Source organism: Tasmannia lanceolata, unplaced genomic scaffold (genome assembly GCF_043159265.1).
Source record: "Tasmannia lanceolata isolate RefF3 unplaced genomic scaffold, GAP_Taslan_0.1 ptg000012l, whole genome shotgun sequence".
Lineage (NCBI taxonomy): Eukaryota > Viridiplantae > Streptophyta > Magnoliopsida > Canellales > Winteraceae > Tasmannia > Tasmannia lanceolata.
In genome coordinates, this window is record NW_027518689.1 from 135,600 (window position 1) to 157,228 (window position 21,629).

A 21,629-nucleotide genomic window follows, 5' to 3' on the forward strand; every position below is an offset into this window, starting at 1 on the left:
GCGCAGCCACCGTTTGAAACACCGTTTTGAACCCTCAAAACGGTGTTTTGCAAACGGAGGGGGGGGAGGTCCGTTTGCAAAACGCCGTTTTGAACAGAGTTTTTGGGCTGTGGGTTTTTACCTGTTTGCCCTCACAAAAACCTATTTTTACGTATATGCGTGCGATTTTATGCGTTACGTCAAATACCAAAAAAGCGGGAGTGTAAATATCATTCTTGAGGACACAAATTTGTTAAATTGTTAATATTTAATTCAAAACAAGGGGTTGCTGATATCATTAAATGATCTCTTAATTTTGATTTTTTAAAGACAAAAGAATTAAAAGAAACCCTAGTTTCTTACTTTCTTCATCTACTTTGTAAAGTTGCAAATCCTCACGCCTCACTGCCTCAGTGCCTCCACTCGTCCGTCAAATCCGGCAAATCTGGCCGTTAAGAAGAAGGAGAAGAACCCCAAAGGTATAGCCATTTTTTTTGTGGCAATGATGTTTAATTTTAATAGTGTTGGAATGAGATCCTATTGACCTTTTAATATTGGGCCTAATGAGAGAGTAGTTGAGTTACATTGAGGCCAGCCAAATAATGCTCTTTTTGGTAGTTTTACCACTAAAACTCCGTTTTGGGACATTTGCAATGCATGTTTCTCATTTTCCAAATTCCAATGCATCAACTATTTGACACGTGGCAGATCATTGATGTTGCCATTTTTCATACAAAACTAAACATTAAATGATGGGAAATGATATTCCCCCCTTGAACGGATAAAATCACCCCCTAAAGTTTTATGTGAGAATGGTTCACTGCTTTAGACTAAATTCACCCCAGTAACGTTTTTCTTTCACCCTCTCTCAATTTAACCCGTGCCTAAAATCTCTCTGCCACAACAAACGTTTTAATGACCTGAAAACCTTCTAAAATCCGTTGGAAGAGTGTAATGTTGAAAGACCTCCTCCTAATATTATCATTCTCCTTTGAAATAAGTACAAAAGAAACCCCTAAAAACCATATCCTACGAGGCAACCATCAAATTCTAAAACCATTCCAGTTTCCTAATTAAAAACTAAGTTCCCTTCGAAGTAGTAACTTATTAGAAGTTTCCTAATAAAAAAAGCGCGACCTACAAAAGAAAATAGAAGTTACCTATTAAGTAGGATACTCCAACCCAATTTCCTCACTTTAGAATATATCCCTCTTTCAATCTCCAAAATAGAGGTGGGTAAATCACACAAATTGGACCCAGCACTAGATAAAACAAGTCTCCTACCGATAAAAAGAAGAAGAAGTCGACTGCATGATGGACCGTGGTAATCATCTTCAATATCTTCTTTTTCATTCTAATCTTTAGTTATTCTTTATTATTATTTTTTGGTATTTTAGTCATTATTAGGTTCATGTTGTTCTAGGCTTCTAGCAATCTTTATTAGATCTCCAAACGATTTATTAAAAATAAAAAATCCTGGTATGGGTCCTCACTTTAGATCTTTAACAATGAAATAATTGAAGGAAATCAAATATTGTAGACTACATCACAGTACAAAGCTTTACAAACTGCCACAATGTATGCTCAGAAACAAAAGCTATCATCTTCACAGAAACTAATCATTTATATATTTTTTTCATGTTTTACTGTTAGATATACAAAAAAACAATGAAACAATTGTAGAATTTTGCTGATTTGGGCTCATATCAAATTGGAATTGAGGGGTATGATTAAATTATTCATATTCAAGGATATCCTTTTTGAGTTTTGGGCGCTCTTTTCTGTCGTAAGGAGAAATTTTATCTATTTTTGGTGCCCTTTGAATGAATTAATGGATTTTTGTCAACAATCTTAAAAAAACTTGGTTTCCGTTCATGAACTAGGTTTTAGTGTTTTAATTCCACCCAATTTCTTTTCAATCGAATTAAATTTCAACCTGTCACAGTTAGTCACACATGTGTCTAGGGATTTGCTAGGCAATTTCACAGCTTGCTTTCGTGGGAGAGAACGGCCACCTCAGATCAATTAAATAAATAGGACAAATTAAATGAATTATAATATTATATGCATATACGATTATAAGGAAATAATTTTTTGGGAGAATTTAAAAAGGCTTTAAATCTCATTTGCATATATTACTGCTCTAATTGTCTTTCATAATTATATTACATTTTTGCTCTTATTGTTTATCATAATTCTTTTTCCTTCTTTTCTCAGCTTCCAATCCGATCAGTAGCAAGAAGATACACATGAACAGTGACATGGATAAGTGGCCCGAACTTCCAAATGACCTCTTAGCAGTGGTCTTCGATCATCTCCCTCTCTCCATCCATCGTATCCGGTTTGGTGCTGTGTGCTCATCCTGGTATCAATTCATCATGGAAAATTGCCACTGGTTGGACTTTCACTACCAACTTCCATTTATGTTGGTCTATGATAAAGAGCGTACGGAAACTCGTAACTTCTACAATATCACTGAAAATAAGTTTTATGATATTCAGTTACCAGAAATGGAAAATGGTGTTGTGGGTCTTCTGAGGGATGGGTGGTCACAGTAGATGAGAGCACAAACATCCATCTATTAGATCCCTTCACAAGTACTCAAATTCAGCTTCCATCACTTGATAAATTTCCTGACCCGCAATTCATTTCTTGGCCTGAACTACCATGGGACTACACGTATATCGTCGAGACTCTTGTATTGGCAAATTCTATTTCAACACTTGACTATTTTATTGTTACAATTGTCGCTAATTAGCTGAAATTATCCTTTCAGGTATATTCTCAAGGCTCTCCTATCAGCTAATCCTCTTTCAACACCTGATTACGTTGTTGTTACCATTGTCTCTAGTATGCTGAAGTTGTCCTTCTATAAACCTGGAGATGAAAAATGGACTACTTTAGAGAATCAATGGGGTCCTTATGAAGATGTCATATATTACAAGGACAAATTCTATGCAATCACTTCCAACGATGCTGTTGTAACTTGTGAATTTGCTTCCAATGATTTCCCCAAGTTTACTGTAATTACACCTCCATCGGGAGAAATAAAAATTATGTGATAAGAGGTATCTAGTGGAATGTTGTGGGAAGCTGTTGAAGGTTTCGAGTCGTCTCGAATGGAATCCTGGTTATGACTACGATGAGAATAGAAATTTAATCCAACCTATTCCAGAGTGGGCTTATAAGACACTGTGGTTCGATATTTTTGAATTGGACGAAGACACAGGAAAGTGGATCGAGACTGAAAACTTAGGCGATCAAACATTGTTCTTGGGATATAATAGTTCCTTCTCTCTGTCGGCTCGTGACTTTCCCTATTGCAAGGGTAATTGCATGTACTTCACAGACAGCAATGACGATGCACCAGATTGTAATTATGATAATGGCATTTATAACTTGGAGGATAAGAGTTTTAAACGTATAAACTTTTTCCACCGGATTACGAAGCCTCTTTGGGTCCCTCGATATTTAGGTAAGTGAATCCCATTTAATTATGTATTAGGTTCCTCTCTATTCTTAATTTTCCTCATTAGTGGTTTGATCATAATGTAACCAAAGTTACTAGTGAAGCAATGGAAAATTGTCATTAATTGTTTATTTTTTGAATTTTTATAGACACCATTTAATAAGACGTGCCTGGAAGATTGGCGGGAAAAAAAACTCCCTGGAGGTATCCCGGTAAAACAAAAATCCCATGTTTGGATGACCGGACTATGGTGGGAAAAAAAATCCCGGCAAAATAAAAATCCGTGTTGCTTGAACTGTTGGGAAGGAAAAAGTTCTTCTTTTTGTTATTTTGGTTCCTCGGATTTCGTGCGGGATTATGTTGGTGTGCCCATCAAATGGACGGTTTGGATCTTCCTATGGTGTGTCACGTACAAAACTTTTTGGCAAGTGGCATTGGGAATTAGGGATCTGCTAGGGACTAGCAAAGGATGCGGGGCAGGGAAGGGGAGGGGATGGGGATTAGATATTCCCCGCGGGGAGGGGGATTCCGAGGGGGAAAATTCCCGCAGGGGGGAAGGGGTAGGGGACCCCAAAGTCCAACCGAAATCCCTAAAAATCATATTGGCTACTGGGAATTTGTTTTTAAGATAATTCGGTGTCTCCAAAGTCCACCGAAATCCCTAAAAATCAGTAAACGAAATCTCAGAATCAGTGATGAGTTGCTGCTAAAAAACCGGATAGTAGAGTTTTTCGTTTCTGTATTTTTAGCCTTTTTGTAAATTGTCAAATTTTTAGCCTTTTTGTAAATTGTCAAACTAGGGTGACTGTTTTTGCAAATAGAGCAAAGTAGAGGACTTATTTTGCGATAAACTCCCTATTCGATTTCTCTCACACAACCCCTTTATTTCCTCCAAGCTTTTTAGTGCTTATTCTTCGAAAGGTAAAATCTCTAACGTTTTTTCAAATTTACTGATGAATCTCTCTCTCTCTCTCTCTCTCTCTCTCTCTCTCTCTCTCTCTTTACAATAATTTCTGGTCTTATTTGAGAGAGATATGGGAGGTTATTCTCCGTTTTGGTGGTTTTAATTTCTTATGGATTTACCTTATTCAACTATTTACAGCCCTTAATTTACTTGAGCCTTGGCTGTTGAGATATTGGTCAGTTGAAATCCTCTTTGCTATGTTTCATATTTTAGAACCCAAATGTATAATTTGTTTTAGTGTATGATTGGTTGATTTGAATTTGAATCATTTTTATCACTGGTTTCAATGCACTGGAAGCTTGAATTTTTTAATTTTTTTGGTTTTTGGTTGTTGTTGAGATCAAGCTGATTCAAGGTTGCATTTTTTCTATTGGGTTTTGATATCTTTATAAAAGCATATAGTTAAATCCCTGAAAAGAAAAACTTGACGTAAAAATTGGCGTAAAAAAAAATTTTACACCCATTTTTACACTTGAAAATGAGCGTAAAATTTGTTTTGCATCCATTTTTACGTCCAAAGAAACGGAGCCTAACAACAAGAGGAGAAAATTAAATCTAAGATAACTTCGTTTTCTTACTCAATTTAATAGGCTATTTTACTGAAAGCCATTTTGCGGCTCACGTTTGTGGCTATTCTTTCCTGCAGAAGCTACCGGCGAATTGTCTTTCTGTAAAATTGCCTAGCAAATCTCTTATTTTTAATTTCAATTTTATTTTCTTGCATATGGTTCTTATTGTAGTAATTAGTGGACCATCTTAGGTAACGTATCTTATATTTATAGAGTTTTCCTTCTTAGCTGCATAACTAAATGCTTATATCTTTTGTTTTTGTATCCTAGAGTGGATGTTGATGAATAGTTGTATCGTGCCACTATGAGCATATGTGAATCTCGGTGTCAATGTTTATTTATACTTTATTTTGGTTCCTACTAACATGGCTTTAAATTTAGGATTTCGGTGGAGATCGACACTGAAATCACCAAAAACCGAAACGGTCATTTATTTAGGCCAAAATTTCGGAATTTCGATTTTGCCCGAAATTTAAACCAAAAAACCTTTTTCTTATTATTATTTTAATATTTTACAGAAATTTCGGTAATTTCGGCCAAAATTTAATATTGAATAAAATACCATTTTCTTTGTGGTACCGGATTTCGACCAAAATTTCGAAATTTCGGTCGAAATTTCAAGGTCCGAAACCGGTACCGAAACCGAAATTTTAAACCATGCCTACTAATAACACCTGCTCTCCAAGGTTCACTGTTGATAATTTTTAAGTTTAATTACTACACTTGCGAAACTTCTTTTTGTGACTATAATGAGAATTAATAAGATTTATAATAATTAAAAGAAAATATTCTTTTAGTTAGTATTATCACTCCTTGGTTTATTCCTACTCCCTCATTTGCTATTACAATTCTTTAAAAACTTATTGTCATTCATCCCTTGAGTGTTTATGTCTCCGAACAAGCTGTCAATAACTTTTAATTTCTAGGAGTATAATTACAATCTAAAATAACTTCTGGCCCATTCATTGGATGGGTAGTCCCACTAGTGTCAGATGCGGCAAACTCCCAAAATTTAGAACGGGGACACTGCTAAAATAGGAAAGTACATATGAGCATGATTTGTGGACACAAATTCGTGTGCTGAGTTTCGACATATGAGGTATCTGACATGGAAATCCCTCAAAATCTAGAAATATTGGCACATCATGCACGTACATACATGTAAAGTTACTAACACTTCTAGGAGTACACTTAAAAGTGTCTAAGGGAGTGTCGACACGTGTCGACATGGATGACACGACACGACACGACACGACACGTGTGTCTGCAATAAATTCAAAGTGTCAGCTAAATCATAGCTCAGAACGATTTAGTTCCCTTTTTAGTTTTAATATTAATTTTGTCGTTATTAATTTCACCTTTTTTTTTTTATTTGTTTGAACTACTAATATCATCTTCCTGAATCGAATCCTTGCAGAGGGATTCCCCATGGAAGTGGGAAACTTTTGTTTGTATTTCTGGTGTGCCTCTTCCATAAATATTTCCTATTAGGTTGAGGAGCTACAGTCAGATTGGGGAGAACACAGCCCCATTAATTTCCTCAATCAGGATGCTTCTTTCATTAAATCTTTTTACTTATGTGATTCTTCTCATACTTATGTAATTGGCTACACATCTACATCTATACTGAGCTTATAATGAAAGCGTAGGTGATCAAATATTGTTCTTGGGATGTAATTAGGGGTGGACATGGTTCGGTTCAGTTCGGTTTTGGGGTATACCCAGAACCAAACCATATATAATCGGTTCCCTGAAATTGGAACCAGAACCGAACCATATATGTCTGGAACCGAACCGAACCGAACCAGAACCATATATAATCGGTTCGGTTCGGTTCGGTTCTAGGTTTACCCAACCTTCACCAAATGTAGATATTTTGCCTAAACGTATTTATAATTGGTTCGGTCCTGTTTATATATGAACTACAAAGACTAACATGCATGAATTTGGAATAATCAGGCACAAATTTGCACAAATTTGGGCAATGCAAAAATTATATATGACCTACAAACATGCACAAATTTGGAATAATCAAGCACAAATTTGGGGGGTGAATTAAAATTTTAAAGGCAAAGCAACACGTTAAAGAGGGGTGAATTAAAAGGGGGTAGGATGATTTTATCAAGCGATGAGGCATTGGGTTTTAAGGCGAGGGTCGGTTCTCGGTTCGGTTTTCGGTTCCAGGATCCCAAACCCAGAACCGAACATAATTTCCATCGGTTCCAGGATATCAGAACCGGAACCGAACCATATAAATATGGAACCGAGCCGAACCGAACCATATGTGCCTGTTCGGTTCGGTTCCTCGGTTCGAACCAGAACCATGTCCACCCCTAGATGTAACAGTTCCTTCTCTCTCTCGGCTCTTGACTTTCCCCAGTGCAAGGGAAATTGCATCTACTTCACAGACAGCAATGATGATGCACTAGATTGGAAAAATGATAATGGCGTCGTCGGCTTGGAGAACATGATGAGAAGTGCAAACACTTTTGCAAAGCCTCTTTGGGTCTCTCCATATTTTATTAAGTGTAGACACCCCATTTTGACATGACCCCCAATTTCCCAAATCGAATAAATTCCCGAGATCGAATAAAATTCCGATTCCCAAATATCTCGAAACTCGAGTCTTAAAGCCAACACCAGAATCTCCCTGAAGCCAAGTTTCAAATTCCGAAATCCGCAAAGAACCAAGCCCCGGAGTATCACGGCACTGAAGATAATCGGCATCATAGAGTCAAAGTAGAGGAGTCCAAGGAGGAAAGTCAGGTATTTCTATCACAGCTTATTCTATTCATGTTGAATATAGAAATAATATAGATGATGTTTGTCTAAGATACTTAGTCTTGTGTCATTTTCAGTTACATTGCATTCTTAATACCATTAACAAAAAGGGCTGCAAGCAGGAGATTCTACCACGTTTTAATAACTGCGCCATATCATCTTGTCTTTTATTTGAGGTCACTGTAATCCTCGTAAATTTGACAGAAATTGGATAGCAGAGTGAATTGGTGCAATTAAGGAAACATGGTAGTCGTGATGTCATTTATCTTAGACCATTTTGGGGTTCGGGGTTTTCTTTCATTTTTCAGGGTTTCCCTTTGGTTTGAGTTTTCTTTCGAAATTTCCATTGGTTTTATTCCTCAGGATTCGCTTCGCATTTCAGGATCCCATCGATTTTGGGAACACATCGTCGGGTTAAGGCTATGACGGACGGCAACCTCTTGAGCAAAACCCCTTTTTTCAATCAAAGGGGATAAAAAACACATAAAAATCAAATAGCAAAAATCTAAAAACATCAAAAGCATTTTTTGAAAAAGCTGTTTCGAACTACGTTGGCTTGATCCCTTTTCACATGGTACGTAGGTAGCTTGGGTCCACCCAAGTTCAGTCAAACCTTTTTAATAAATATTTTCAAACATTTTCAAAACCTTTCAAAAACAAAAAGGGGCAAGGATGATGATCGCCAGGTCACTCGGAGTCCTCTTTTCATTCCATTTCCGATTTCGATCGCGGTTTTCCAGTTTTCATCGGTTTTCCGACGTTTTATCGGGTTTTGGGACGGGCGATGACGTAGCGTGGCCCCTTTACAGGGATTGTCCTCGCTGAGCCCAACGATAGGTCATGACGATCACGAGACTTGTCCGATCTTCAGCAGATTAGGATCGCTGGGCTTGATTCCTTTTGAATCGCCCTCTGAGCCTATCGTGTGTTCCATTTTCTTTTTCCTGTCAGTTTTTGGTTCTCACATACCGATGATTTTATGATTCTTTTCTTTTCTTGCATCTTTTAGCTTGTCATGTGCTTGCTTCAGATTTCTCATGCGTCGTTTCTAGTTTGTTTGCTTCTCAAGCATGTGATTGATTGTTATTTTCTTAACCTTATCTCTCGCATAGGTTCGCATGTTAGTGTGATTACTTTACTGCTTTGGTTGCTTAGCTATAGCACTTATTCATTTGTCTTATCTTGATTATTTGTCTAGATATAGGTCGTTACTGCTTTCCTTATCTCATTATATCTATCGTTATCTGCTTAGCTGTAGCTATGCATGCGATTGTTTATTGCTTTCTTAGATGTGATGAGTTAGGATTTGGATGTTCATTTTCTTTGCTCATTCCCCCCGGGCTATGCATGCTTAGATAGACATTTTTTCGGGGATGATTGTTCCCATTTCACATGATTTTTGCCCAAGACTCTTCAAAGTTAATTAAAAATGGCATAAGAGACCAAGTGCTTGTACTTGGGCGAATTGGGGGTGCTCTTCAGATCTTCCTCATTCGTCACCAGGCACGGACCTTTGCATCTTTGGTTATCCGTTGCAACAAAGTATTTCATGGGATCCAGGGCTCATTTCCTTGGATGGCGACTCTGAGTTATTTTCGGGTGCGTCTTGGTTTCGAGGCTCCTGTCTCCTGATCAAGAGGTATCTCATACATATACATTCGCCACCCATGCTGTGAGTGGCAACATGTTTCGAGAGTTCCTTGGTAGAGCTCTCCTTCACATTGTGGAGGTCTCAGAGGATTGACGGGGGATCTCACGTCCCTCGCTCACCGTCCTCTCGGGAACGGGGTCCACAGGCTGGCGACTCTGCTGAGGAGTTCTTAAAACATTGCCTAACTCTGTTAAAATGCCATTTTTACTAATTTTGGAGAAATTTGGGCTAAAATTATTTTAAATGAGAACTCTATCGTTAGAATCCAGGGGCACCAGATAGGTGGGTAAATAAAACGAGGGATTCACACACTGCACATCATATGTTATCATATTGTTTATTCTTTATTTCTTTCATTGTTTTTCATTATTATTGGCTCCACGGGATAGATACAATGCGCGCCCGACTGTGATATCATTACCCTGATGGCGCTGTTGAATCTATTTCCAAGCTGTGCGCCGGCGCTGCACCCGTAAACACTCGGTGCACTTGTGTTTACAGCAGCCGATGAGCAATGAAGCATAATATGTATAACACTCGGTGCACTTGAGTTATACATGTTAAGTATGTTTCATACGCATAGTACCCGATAGATTGAGTCCGGTGCCCTACTTTGTTTTATATATTATGTATATACTTACTGACTTAGTGAAAGCCCACTAGGAAGTACCCGTGTTTATATATATTGCATTCATATAGGGACGAACATATGTTGCTTACACATGTGAAGCCTAGAGTTCGGAACCTTGTCCCATTTGTAGACTAGGGTAGCTCACCTTGCGTGGCTACAACACGGTCCTAGTACACTCATCAGTCTGTCATCAGTTGAGACCTCCTTGACTCCGTTAGAGCAGACTAGACTGGTGCCCCTGGTTAGGATGTATATATATGTATATGTATATCTGTATTTATTTTTAGATTAGGGTATGTTTTTTACGTTAGATTTTCCTTCCTAACCTAATCTGCTATCTCTATCTATCCGTCTTTCAGATTATGATCAGATCATTGGTTTCACTTCATCATTTTTATAGCCCGATCTATCTTCTATGAGCCTGATCCTTTGTTCGATCCTCATCAAATCCCATTCCACATGTCGATTGTGAGTCTATCTTGCCATTATTGCTACCGGAGTGTGTGTTCTTGTTGAGAGCCCTGCTTTATCTTGACCATGACGGCGTACTCTTCATGTTTAGTTGCTGAGACCCTCCTAGTACAGTCGTTATGCTGCCGGATTTTCGTTAAAAACCTTGGAGTGATCATTATTCTTTTAGGTTTGCTGACGAACCATGTGCTTACCGTACCACATCTCCTAGTATGGCCGTCATGCTGTCGAATTTTCTCTAAAAATCTTGACTGTAATCATTATCATCATAGGCTTGTTAACAAATCATGTGCTTACCTTACCTCATCTCCATTGTACAGCCGTTATGCTGTTGGATTTTATCCGAGGGAAGGATGTGTTGGTGCCACCTTTTGTTTCAACTTGCACATTACATTGTCATGTGATTACTTCTCATTGAGCCAAGTGTTCGTCAATTCCATGATAGGAGTCTCACCCAGTTACTCAGCATACCTCCTAAACAAGCTCCCATCTCTAAACTCCTCAGTCTCACCAGTCCGTTGTACCTATTCCATCTCTACAACCTCCATCTCACCTTACCCAGATGGTTGACTATACTGAGAGTCTCGTCCTGGCAGAAACGAGATAGATGATGATGAAATCCAAGACCTGATAGACGGGGATCCCCTCATTCTTCTCGAACTCAAATGCTTCCGAGAACTCTGCACCTAACCATGTTGCACCTCTTTCACCCACCATGGGTACCACTATACCCTTTCAACCCTTCATAGATCTCACCACCTTTACATGTACCGCCTCTCGGCTGGAAAATGAATGGGAAGGAAAAGGAAAGATGTCATAGATTGAACCTCTTGAAAACATCATACCAGAGAAAGCCTTGCCATTGTCTGGTGCTAAAGAACAATTTGAGCTGGGTCAACAGAAGGCGATGTCATGAACTTTCAGCGCTAGTCCATTGCCTCCAAAAAGTGTCATTTCTTTGAAATTCGCCCTTGTCGTGTGTGTAACAACTCTCTTGTCCAAGTTGGTAGGTCAAATAATCATGTTAGTGTCAAGTCCAAGTATTTTGTGTCTGCTCGCCTTTCTTATGGTGAGTCAGCATTCAACCCATTGTTATGTCTGATGAAAAAGCCCAATGTTGCGTGTCGAGTATCATCCATGTACATAAACTTCTCAATGAAATGAACATGTGTTTTCAATGTCCAATTTTCCTCTGTGTTTCCTCTTGGATCTAATGTTGAACAAACTAAGACACCCTCCTCGGAAGAGGATGCAGACAAAATTCCCCTCGAGATCTGAAAGATGGTCAAACGAGAGGAAGAGAGTCGAGCAAAGCCACTTGAAGACGAAATCGAAACTGTCGATGGTGGTATCAAAATCTGAAACTCGAAAAATACGGATTGGCAAAACTTTATCTCCCAAAGAGCGCGAAGAATCGATAAGCCTACTAAGAGGGTTCAAAGTAGTTCTGCTTGGCCTTACGGGGATAAACCGGGAGCATGCCCTTAGTGCTAGTCAATGAAAGACTCCCTCAGCTTTAGACATCAGATCGAAAAAGCAAAATTTTCAAGGACGAATACAAGACATCAAGTGAAGATGATCAAAAGAATGAGAGAAGACTTTCGGATAACAAAGTCATAATCATAAGAGCATGAATCCCAAAAGAATACTTTGGCCGTGCATTCCGATGGAATTTCAAGTTAGAGCATTCAAGGAGTAGGGGCCTCCCCTACGTCCAAAAAAAAAAGGAGAATCCAGAATAAAAAAAGTGAAGGGAACCCGCCCCTACGTCAAATCCTTAGGAATGTCAGAATCCCAAAAATTGGAGTTAATAAAATGAAAAGAGATTTCAAAATCGTTTTCAGCATACCGAGAGGACCCCGAGTCACGGAATCTCGAGTACCAGTTCAAGATCCCAAAGACAAAGTGGGAATTCAATCAGTCAAGCTTGCGCAGTGCAGATGAAGTCTTGCCAGGAAATGTCGCCAGACTCCTCGAAAAAAAAGAGAGAAAGAAAAATTCAAAAGTTGTTGAACCTCAATTATTTGAGAAAATTTCATACCAGAACACCAGAAGGCCATCCTTGGCCATTTGACCCTTCAAAATCAAAAATCCCAAGTTCGAAAAATCCTTTTGCAAACTTCTTTGAGCCCTAACAAAATCAAATATTCTTTCAACCGCCCACCCAACAAACCAGGGGCATTTTTTTCTTGAACTACGCTCGGCCTGATCCTCACCACATGGGGGTACGTAGGTAGCCTGGTCAATCCAAGTTCGGTCGAAACCTTGAAAACCAAAATCAAATCTTGTCCTTTTGAACCCTAACCCACCTAGAAAGTCCTTCTGGTGCAACAAGCAGAGGTTCAAAGTTTAAAAAAAAAAAACGATGGAGTCTGAAGACCCGTTAGGCTGAAAACCCGAAAGGGCGGCCTAGGCAAAATTCAGGATCATTCACCCGTTAAGTTGGCAACCAAAAGCCGACTTAGGCAAAAGTTAGGGTAAAGAGCCCGCTGGACCGAAAACCCGAAAGGGCGATCCAGGCAAAAGATAGGGCACGCGGTCTGCCGGATTGAAAACTAGAAAAGGCAATCTGGTCAATGGCAATGACTTCCTGCAAGGCGCGAATCGATGAGGCGGAGGAAAAATCTTCAGTCACAGCAAAATCTCAGAGTTCAAGTAGCGCCGGAAGCTTACTTTGACACTCCTCTAAACTAGGGGCATTGAAACCGAGCAATCCGAAAGGGATAATAACCTTGATGGAAATACCGAATGAGGAAATTAATGCCTCTTGACACGGTATTCGAAATACTCTAAGAGTGGCTAGGCCATACCCTTAATAAATAACACATAAGATCCAAGAGTGAGTCAAAAAAAATGAGTCGAGTCCCTAGAGCAATAGGAGTTTTCTTTAGTTGAGTCCTTTGAAATCTATTCCTCCTTTTGTTCGTTTTTCCTTCCCTTTGAAGTCAAAGTCACTGGCGTTGAAAGAACGATAGCATGCTCTCCAAACGATGAAGAAAATTCAGAGTAACTCCTGGTTTAGGTATCAGAAGGGGCGAGAGACATTCTAGTCAAACCTACCAGAGACCTTAAGCCTCCAGAAGCGAGCAATGCCAGAAAGAGTTTTTCTCAGACTCAGCCATCATGGTGATTGTCCTACTCTCTCCACACACAAAAAAAAAAAAACCTTTGTGTAAGCCCAATGGTTTCCACCTTGGCATTCCCATCTTATTTTGATGATTCCAATATACAAGTGATTTATGATTACTAATGTGTTTGATTGTCTAAGTTGTAGATCACATTGGTGCTAAGACAACATTGCTTCGATTGAGGCCAAGAAGCACTCATTGGACCAAATCATGAAGGCCAAAGACAACGAAGTCCAAGACAAATGAAGACTTGAAGAATCCATTGAAGACCAAAGTCTTATTTAGATTGTAAACGATCCAATCTTAGTTTTAGATTTTAGAGGCATAATTAAGCAAATAAACACACACACTAAATATATAAGTGATTGTATTTGTGGAGTTCCAACACCTTGGAACCCTCATAGCAATCCCATCTTGGTGTTAAGTTGGAAGCCTAAAAACAGAAATGAAAATCTGCTCAACATAGGCTTCTCGGAACTCCGAGAGTTTTTCTCGGAACTCCGAGAAATGGTCCAGTAGACTTTTTTCCAACTTCTGTTTGTATTCCCGGAACTCCGAGATTTTTTCTCGGAACTCCGAGAACACTACAACGGTCGGATTTTTAGCCGTTGCGATTTTTCCTGGAATTACAACAATGCCATTGAACGGTCATATTTGGTTTTTCCTATATATATGGGCATTCTAAACTTCCAAAACATGAATCCTAACACTCTAAAACTTCATTTGAACATCCAAAGAGTGAATCAAACTTGATTATGCCTCTCATCCTCTAAAGCTTAGGATTTGGATCATAGGCCAAATTTGTACATCTTCTGCAATTCTTGTAAACCCTTGTGAGGGATTTTTTGTTCTTTCTTTCTTATCAAGAACTTTGTATTGGGCGAGTGTTCGGAGAAGCGTAGCCCACTCTCCGTGGTGAAGATTGCCACCAAGGTTAAAGGTAATCGTAATTTGTAATCGGCATCGATCTTCGCCGAAGTTAAGAAGATCACATAGTGAAGCCATCAACGTGTTTGGTTGGTGGAGTGGAGCAGGCCTCGCGTTTGGAGGACCGAACCACTTTAAATCTCGGGTGCAATCTCTCTTACTCTTGCTCTTTATTTTGCATTTGCACTTAAGATTTAACTCGTGTGCGTGAATTTTATCTTGATCTCTTAATCTTCTAAATTTGGGTTGAAGTTTTTCAAAAGCTTAAAACTCGGTAGCAACCTAATTTCTCACTCCTCATAAGTTGCCGTACTCGGGACCACCCTTGGAATTTCACTTTGCAACCTCAAGCCTTCATGAAGCAAAGCATCTATTTTTCGACCATCATTGTTCCGCCTCCTTAAGACCCTTGTCATGGAAGTACAATACAATAGGGGCATCTTTTATGATATCAGACACACAAAGATAATCAGTGTCAATATCTCCAGCAAGTTGAGACGAGAGAGGCATGTGCACATCTCGAGTCAAGCCTCCAAATCCCCAACCGAGTCAACTCCCAGCTGAGTCCGCTCTCTAACAAAATTTACTCCCCAGCAAAATCAGTATCTCCAGCTGAGTCCACTCTCCAACAGAGTTAACTCCCCATAAAAATCAATTCCCCGGCTGAGTCTAAAGTCTACTCACTTCTGAGTCTACTGTCAACTCCTCACAGGAGTCAACTCCCTGCAGAATACAATTCTCTCAACAAAAACAGTCGATACTCAAACTCCAGCAAGTCATCCAAGTCTTGTTCTCAGCAGAGAGCACGCACTCCTAATTTCTCTTGGCAAGAGATGATCAAACAATCCCCAATGGATCCCTTTTAATTCCCGTCTCGCTGACCCTCAGTCCCGCTGGCCGCGTCTCATTTGCAGACCAGTCACTTTCGCAGACCGGTCAATTTCGCAGATAAATCAAATTTTCTTTAGCTCCCGTCTCGCTGACCTCCAATCCCGCTGGCCTTGTCTCATTCGCAGACAGGTCAATTTCGCAGACAAGTCAATTTCGCAGACAAGCTCTTTTCATCAGGCCATCAAGGCCGATGCTTATTGATTTCTATTTTGCTGACCCTCAGTCTCGCTGGCCGTGTCTCATTCGCAGACAGGTCAACTTCGCGGACAAGTCAATCTCGCAGACAAATCAATTTCTTCTTTGATTCCCGTCTCGCTGACTTCCAGTCCCGCTGGCCGTGTCTCATTCGCAGACAGGTCAACTTCGCGGACAGATCAATCTCGCAGACAAATCAATTTTTTCTTAGTTCCCTTCTCGCTGACCTTAGTCCCGCTGGCCGTGTCTCATTCGCAGACAAGTCAATTTCCCGGACAGGTCAATTTCGCAGGCGAATCAAAGTTTCCTTAGCTCCCATTTCACTGACCTCCAGTCCCGCTGACCGTGTCTCGTTCGTAGACAGGTCGATTTCGCAGATGGGTCAGTTTCGCAGACAAGCTATTTTTATCAGGCCATTAAGGCCGATCCTTATTGTTTTCCATCTCGCTGACCTCCAGTCCCGCTAGCCATGTCTCATTCGCAGACAAGTCAATTTCGCAGACAGGTCAATTTCGCAGGCGAATCAAAGTCTCCTTAGCTCCCGTTTCGCTGACCTCCAGTCCCGCTGGCCATGTCTCGGACAAGTCAGTTTCCAGACAGGTCAATTTCGCAGACAAGCTATTTTCATCTGCCTTCCTGAGGCATCATTTCCAAAGTCCCCTGTGGCATTCTTTCCAAAGTTCCCTGCGGCATCCTTTTCAAAGTCCCTCGCGGCATTCTTACCAAAGTCCCCTGCGGCATCATTTCCGAAGTCCCCTGTGGCATTCTTTCCAAAGTCCCCTGCGGCATCCTTTTCAAAGTCCCTCGCGGCATTCTTACCAAAGTCCCCTGCGACAGCCTTTCCAAAGTCCCCCTGAGGCATCATTTCCAAAGTCCCTTGCGACATCCTTTCAAAGTTCCCCTGAGGCATCATTTCCAAAGTCCCCTGCGACATCCTTTCCAAAGTCCCCCTGAGGCATCTGATCCTTCCAACAGTTCAATCTGCGCGAAATCATGTTCTTTATCCTTTTCTTCTTTAACCAATTTTCGGGGCAGGTCAAAATGCATCGTCCTTTTGGCTTTGGCATTCGTGCGACAACCACCCTCTGCCAAAGAGGGGCATCTGTAGACACCCTATTTTGACCTGACCCCCAATTCCCCAAATCGAATAAATTCCCGAGATCGAATAAAATTCCGATTCCCAAATATCTCGAAACTCGAGTCTTAAAGCCAACACCAGAATCTCCCTGAAGCCAAGTTTCAAATTCCGAAATCCGCAAAGAACCAAGCCCCGGAGTATCACGGCACTGAAGATAATCGGCATCATAGAGTCAAAGTAGAGGAGTCCAAGGAGGAAAGTCAGGTATTTCTATCACAGCTTATTCTATTCATGTTGAATATAGAAATAATATAGATGATGTTTGTCTAAGATACTTAGCCTTGTGTCATTTACAGTTACATTGCATTCTTAATACCATTAACAAAAAGGGCTGCAAGCAGGAGATTCCACCACGTTTTAATAATTGCGCATATCATCTTGTCTTTTATTTGAGGTCACTGTAATCCTCGTAAATTTAACAGAAATTGGAGAGCAGAGTGAATTGGTGCAATTAAGGAAACATGGTAGTGGTGATGTCATTTATCTTAGACCATTTTGGGGTTCGGGGTTTTCTTTCATTTTTCAGAGTTTCCTTTTGGTTTGAGTTTTCTTTCAAAATTTCCATTGGTTTTATTCCTCAGTATTCGCTTCGCATTTTAGGATCCCATCGATTTTGGGAACACATCGTCGAGTTAAGGCTATGACGGACGGCAACCTCTTGAGCAAAACCCATTTTTTTCAATCAAAGGGGATAAAAAACACATAAAAATCAAATAGCAAAAATCAAAAAACATCAAAAGCATTTTTCGAAAAAGCTGTTTCGAACTACGTTGGCTTGATCCCTTTTCACAGGGTACGTAGGTAGCTTGGGTCCACCCAAGTTCAATCAAACCTTTTTAATAAATATTTTCAAACATTTTCAAAACCTTTCAAAAACAAAAAGGGGCAAGGATGATGATCGTCAGGTCACTCGGAGTCCCCTTTTCATTCCATTCCCGATTTCGATCGCGGTTTTCCGGTTTTCATCGGTTTTCCGACGTTTTATCGGGTTTTGGGACAGGCGATGACGTAGTGTGGCCCCTTTACAGGGATTGTCCTCGCTGAGCCCAACGATAGGTCATGACGATCGCGAGACTTGTCCGATCTTCAGCAGATTAGGATCGCTGGGCTTGATTCCTTTTGAATCGCCCTCTGAGCCTATCGTGTGTTCCATTTTCTTTTTCCTGGCAGTTTTTGGTTCTCGCATACCGATGATTTTTCTGATTCTTTTCTTTTCTTGCATCTTTTAGCTTGTCATGTGCTTGCTTCAGATTTCTCATGCGTCGTTTCTAGTTTGTTTGCTTCTCAAGCATGTGATTGATTCTTATTTTCTTAACCTCATCTCTCGCATCGGTTCGCATGTTAGTGTGATTACTTTACTGCTTTGGTTGCTTAGCTATAGCACTTATTCATTTGTCTTATCTTGATTATTTGTCTAGATATAGATCGTTACTGCTTTCCTTATCTCATTATATCTATCGTTATCTGCTTAGCTATAGTTATGCATGCGATTGTTTATTGCTTTCTTAGATGTGATGAGTTAGGATTTGGATGTTCATTTTCTTTGCCCATTCCCGGGCTATGCATGCTTAGATAGACGTTTTCTCGGGGATGATTGTTCCCATTTCACATGATTTTTGCCCAAGACTCTTCAAAGTTAATTAAAAATGGCATAAGAGACCAAGTGCTTGTACTTGGGCGAATTGGGGGTGCTTTTCAGATCTTCCTCATTCGTCACCAGGCACGGACCTTTGCATCTCTGGTTATCCGTTGCAACAAAGTATTTCATGGGATCCAGGGCTCATTTCCTTGGATGGCGACTCTGAGTTATCTTCGGGTGAGTCTTGGTTTCGAGGCTCCTGTCTCCTGATCAAGAGGTATCTCATACATATACATTCGCCACCCATGCTGTGAGTGGCATCATGTTTCGAGAGTTCCTTGGTAGAGCTCTCCTTCACATTGTGGAGGTCTCAGAGGATTGACGGGGGATCTCGCGTCCCTCGCTCACCGTCCTCTCGGGATCGGGGTCCACAGTAAGTGAATCCCATTTAATTAGGGAAATGATCTCAGTGCCAGAATGTTTTGATAAACATGCGCTCCATTTGTTTGTCGTGTAGTATTTAAAGGATATTACGGTTCTCAAAAAACTCTTAAAGCCCTTTAATTAAATGCTACACGACAAACAAGTGGAGTGCATGTTTATCAAAACATTAGCTTCCTTTTTATTCTTAGGTTTCCTAATTAATGGTTTGATCATGATGGATGTACTACATTTGGATTCATGAATAATTATTGAAGCAATAGGAAATTGTCATTAGCTGTTTACTTATTTAATTTTTGTAGATATCATTTAATAAGAGGTCCCTAGGGTTCTCCTACTTTGAGTTAATTCATGGCATGTATTCTTTGTAGCATGTATGAAATTTTCAATGACGTTTAAATTGGTGAGTTGTGATTTAGGGTTTTGTAAGTTCATTCCATGTGTTTGCTTTTTGCCTAAAACCTATAAATATTATCCTTTTAGACCTTTTTGTTTTGAGTTTTGAGATTTGATTTTGAGCCTTGACTCGCTCCTGCAAAACAAGACGAAAAAATGTCATTTTAAGTAGGTATTATTTTTTCACTATTTTACTGATGCTCTCTCCACTGTTGGCCTTAATTTAAGTCCAATAATAAGTTTTGGGCTCAAAATCGATTCACAAACTTGAGAGGTGCCAGTGACATTAATAGAAGGCTGCTGATATTCAGATCACAATGTTTTGATAATTGCACTAACTTCATTGAACGTCATGTAACTGATATTCTATTATCAGGAGTTTTTATATGGTGCCCGACCATCATCAAGTACTGTCAAAACGGTACCACCCTTGATATTTGATCCAACAGCAGCACACATTTTAAGAGGCTTCTGTTGGATCAAATATCAAGGGTGGTACTTTTGAAGTCTTCACGTTTCTTGACGGTCGGGCGGCATCATATAATTTCTCCTATTATCAGTCCCCCCCCCCCCCCCCCCCCCCCCCCCCCCCCGCTCTTTTTTCTAGCATGGTACAGCCCCCTCTGGTGTAAAAGAGTAGCCATAAAAGCACATAGAGGGTCTGTACCAAATACACAAAATGATGAATATATCACTTCCCTAAAAAAATGTTTATGCTTATGCTTATGCTCCCCAGATTGGTTTTTTGGTGGAAAACTAAACGGATTTGATGATACAAACAAGTCAAATGGGGCCCAAAAGTATCTTTTAAGGGAGATTTTATAGGGAAATGATAATTGCGCTCCTTTTCATCACTTGAGACACCCAGCAACATTGTATCAATGGCTGCAGAGGGGCTGATGTACTTCACGTCAGAAGGATTTAAAGGATTTGATTTTGACGTACATTGCACTTGGGTGTTCCATGTGATGAAAAGAGGCGCATTTATCATTTCCCATTTTATATGTTCCGTGGTCGTATAATATAGTATTTTTTCAAAAGTAGTCTACGACCCACTTCATAGGATGATCCAAACCGTTCATTTGTCGGGCCACAATGTAAATAGGTTGTGCCTCAAAAATCATTTCCACAGGATGATCTTAACTCTATTTATCGCCCCAAATGGAATGGCATGGATCATCCTATGAAGTGGGCCGCACAGTACTTTTAACAAAAACAATGGATTATAGGACCACACACCATATAAAATCTCCTTTTAAGGTGCATAAAAGTGACTTTGGCTTCTAGAGGGCTTTTGTACTTTGCTTAAGTAAGAAAAACCATAATTAGAAGAGTAATGCTCGGGAAACCGAGAGTAGGACCTAAAAGGGGACCGAACAAATTGTTTCACGCCACAATATCACTAGTGACGTGATCATAGCCACATGATCAAGGTGATGAAAAAGTCATTCATCGATGATGTCTCAAAGCCGTTGATTCTTTGCATTATTCTATCTTGAAGAGAGAGAGAGAGAGAGAGAGAGAGAGAGAGAGAGTACTCTCACGAGTTGATCGGTAGATATTCATTCCATATGCTCCTACAATTTGATGAGTGTATCGTTAAAAAACCTTCTCCTAATAGAATCCTAATATTATCATCCTCCTTTGAAATACATTAAAAAAAACCCTAAAAACCATATCATCAAATTTTAAAATCTTATATAGCAGTTTCCTAATAAAAACTAAATTCCTATCTAGGTAAGAACTTATTAGAAGTTTCCTAACAAAAAACTTACTAAAATAAATCCTCCACAAATCCGTGGTAGAGGTGGGTAAATCACACGAATTAGACCCTTGAACACTAGATAAAAGAAGTCACCTACCGATCAAAAAAAAAAAAAAGTCGCCTGCATGCTGAACCGTGGTAATCATCTGCAACATTTTTTTTATTTTTTTTTCATTCTAATCTTTAGTTATTCTTTATTATTTTTTGGGTATTTTAAGTCATTATTAGGTTGATGTTGTTCTAGCCTTCTAGCAATCTTTGTTCTATTAGATCACAGTACATATTGTAGACTACATCACAGTACAAAGCTTTACAAACTGCCACAATGTATGCTCAAACAAAAGCTATCATCTTATCTTAGTGGATTTTTGTCAACAATCTTAAAAAACTTGTGTTTCCGTTCGTGAACTAGGTTTTAGCTTTCTTTTATTGTGTTTTAATTCCACCCAATTTCTTTTCAATCGAATTAACTTTCAACCTAGTCACACGTGTGTGTGTGTCTAGGTTGTTGTCTCCTGCAAAAGCAAAAAATGCCTAGAAAATTCCATCCCCCCCATTGCCTCACACACACGTGTGTGTCACTGTATGTGTATTAAAATACAAACATATATGTACCATGTTGCTCTGTGTTTTTTTTTCTCTTCTCATTCCGCT

The 21,629-nt window shown here is 39.7% G+C and overlaps 1 protein-coding gene across 1 annotated transcript; it reads left to right on the top strand.

The window, feature by feature from the left end:
- Window positions 1-2,240: 2,240 nt before the first annotated feature.
- LOC143887921 (putative F-box protein At5g55150) lies at window positions 2,241-3,462 on the top strand. Its single transcript, XM_077392168.1, has 3 exons — window positions 2,241-2,533; window positions 2,756-3,002; window positions 3,073-3,462. The coding sequence occupies exons 1-3, from the start codon at window positions 2,241-2,243 to the stop codon at window positions 3,460-3,462; spliced, it is 930 nt and encodes a 309-aa protein (XP_077248283.1).
- Window positions 3,463-21,629: the final 18,167 nt, after the last annotated feature.

What these genes read in the sequence shown, in the direction of transcription:
- LOC143887921 (XM_077392168.1), top strand. Translation starts at nt 2,241, where the DNA reads ATGGATAAGTGGCCCGAACTTCCAAATGACCTCTTAGCAGTGGTCTTC. An exon ending in CTGAGGGATGGGTGGTCACA is followed by an intron (nt 2,534 to 2,755) that starts GTAGATGAGAGC and finishes TTATCCTTTCAG; the next exon opens with GTATATTCTCAAGGCTCTCC. An exon ending in ATGATTTCCCCAAGTTTACT is followed by an intron (nt 3,003 to 3,072) that starts GTAATTACACCT and finishes TGTTGTGGGAAG; the next exon opens with CTGTTGAAGGTTTCGAGTCG.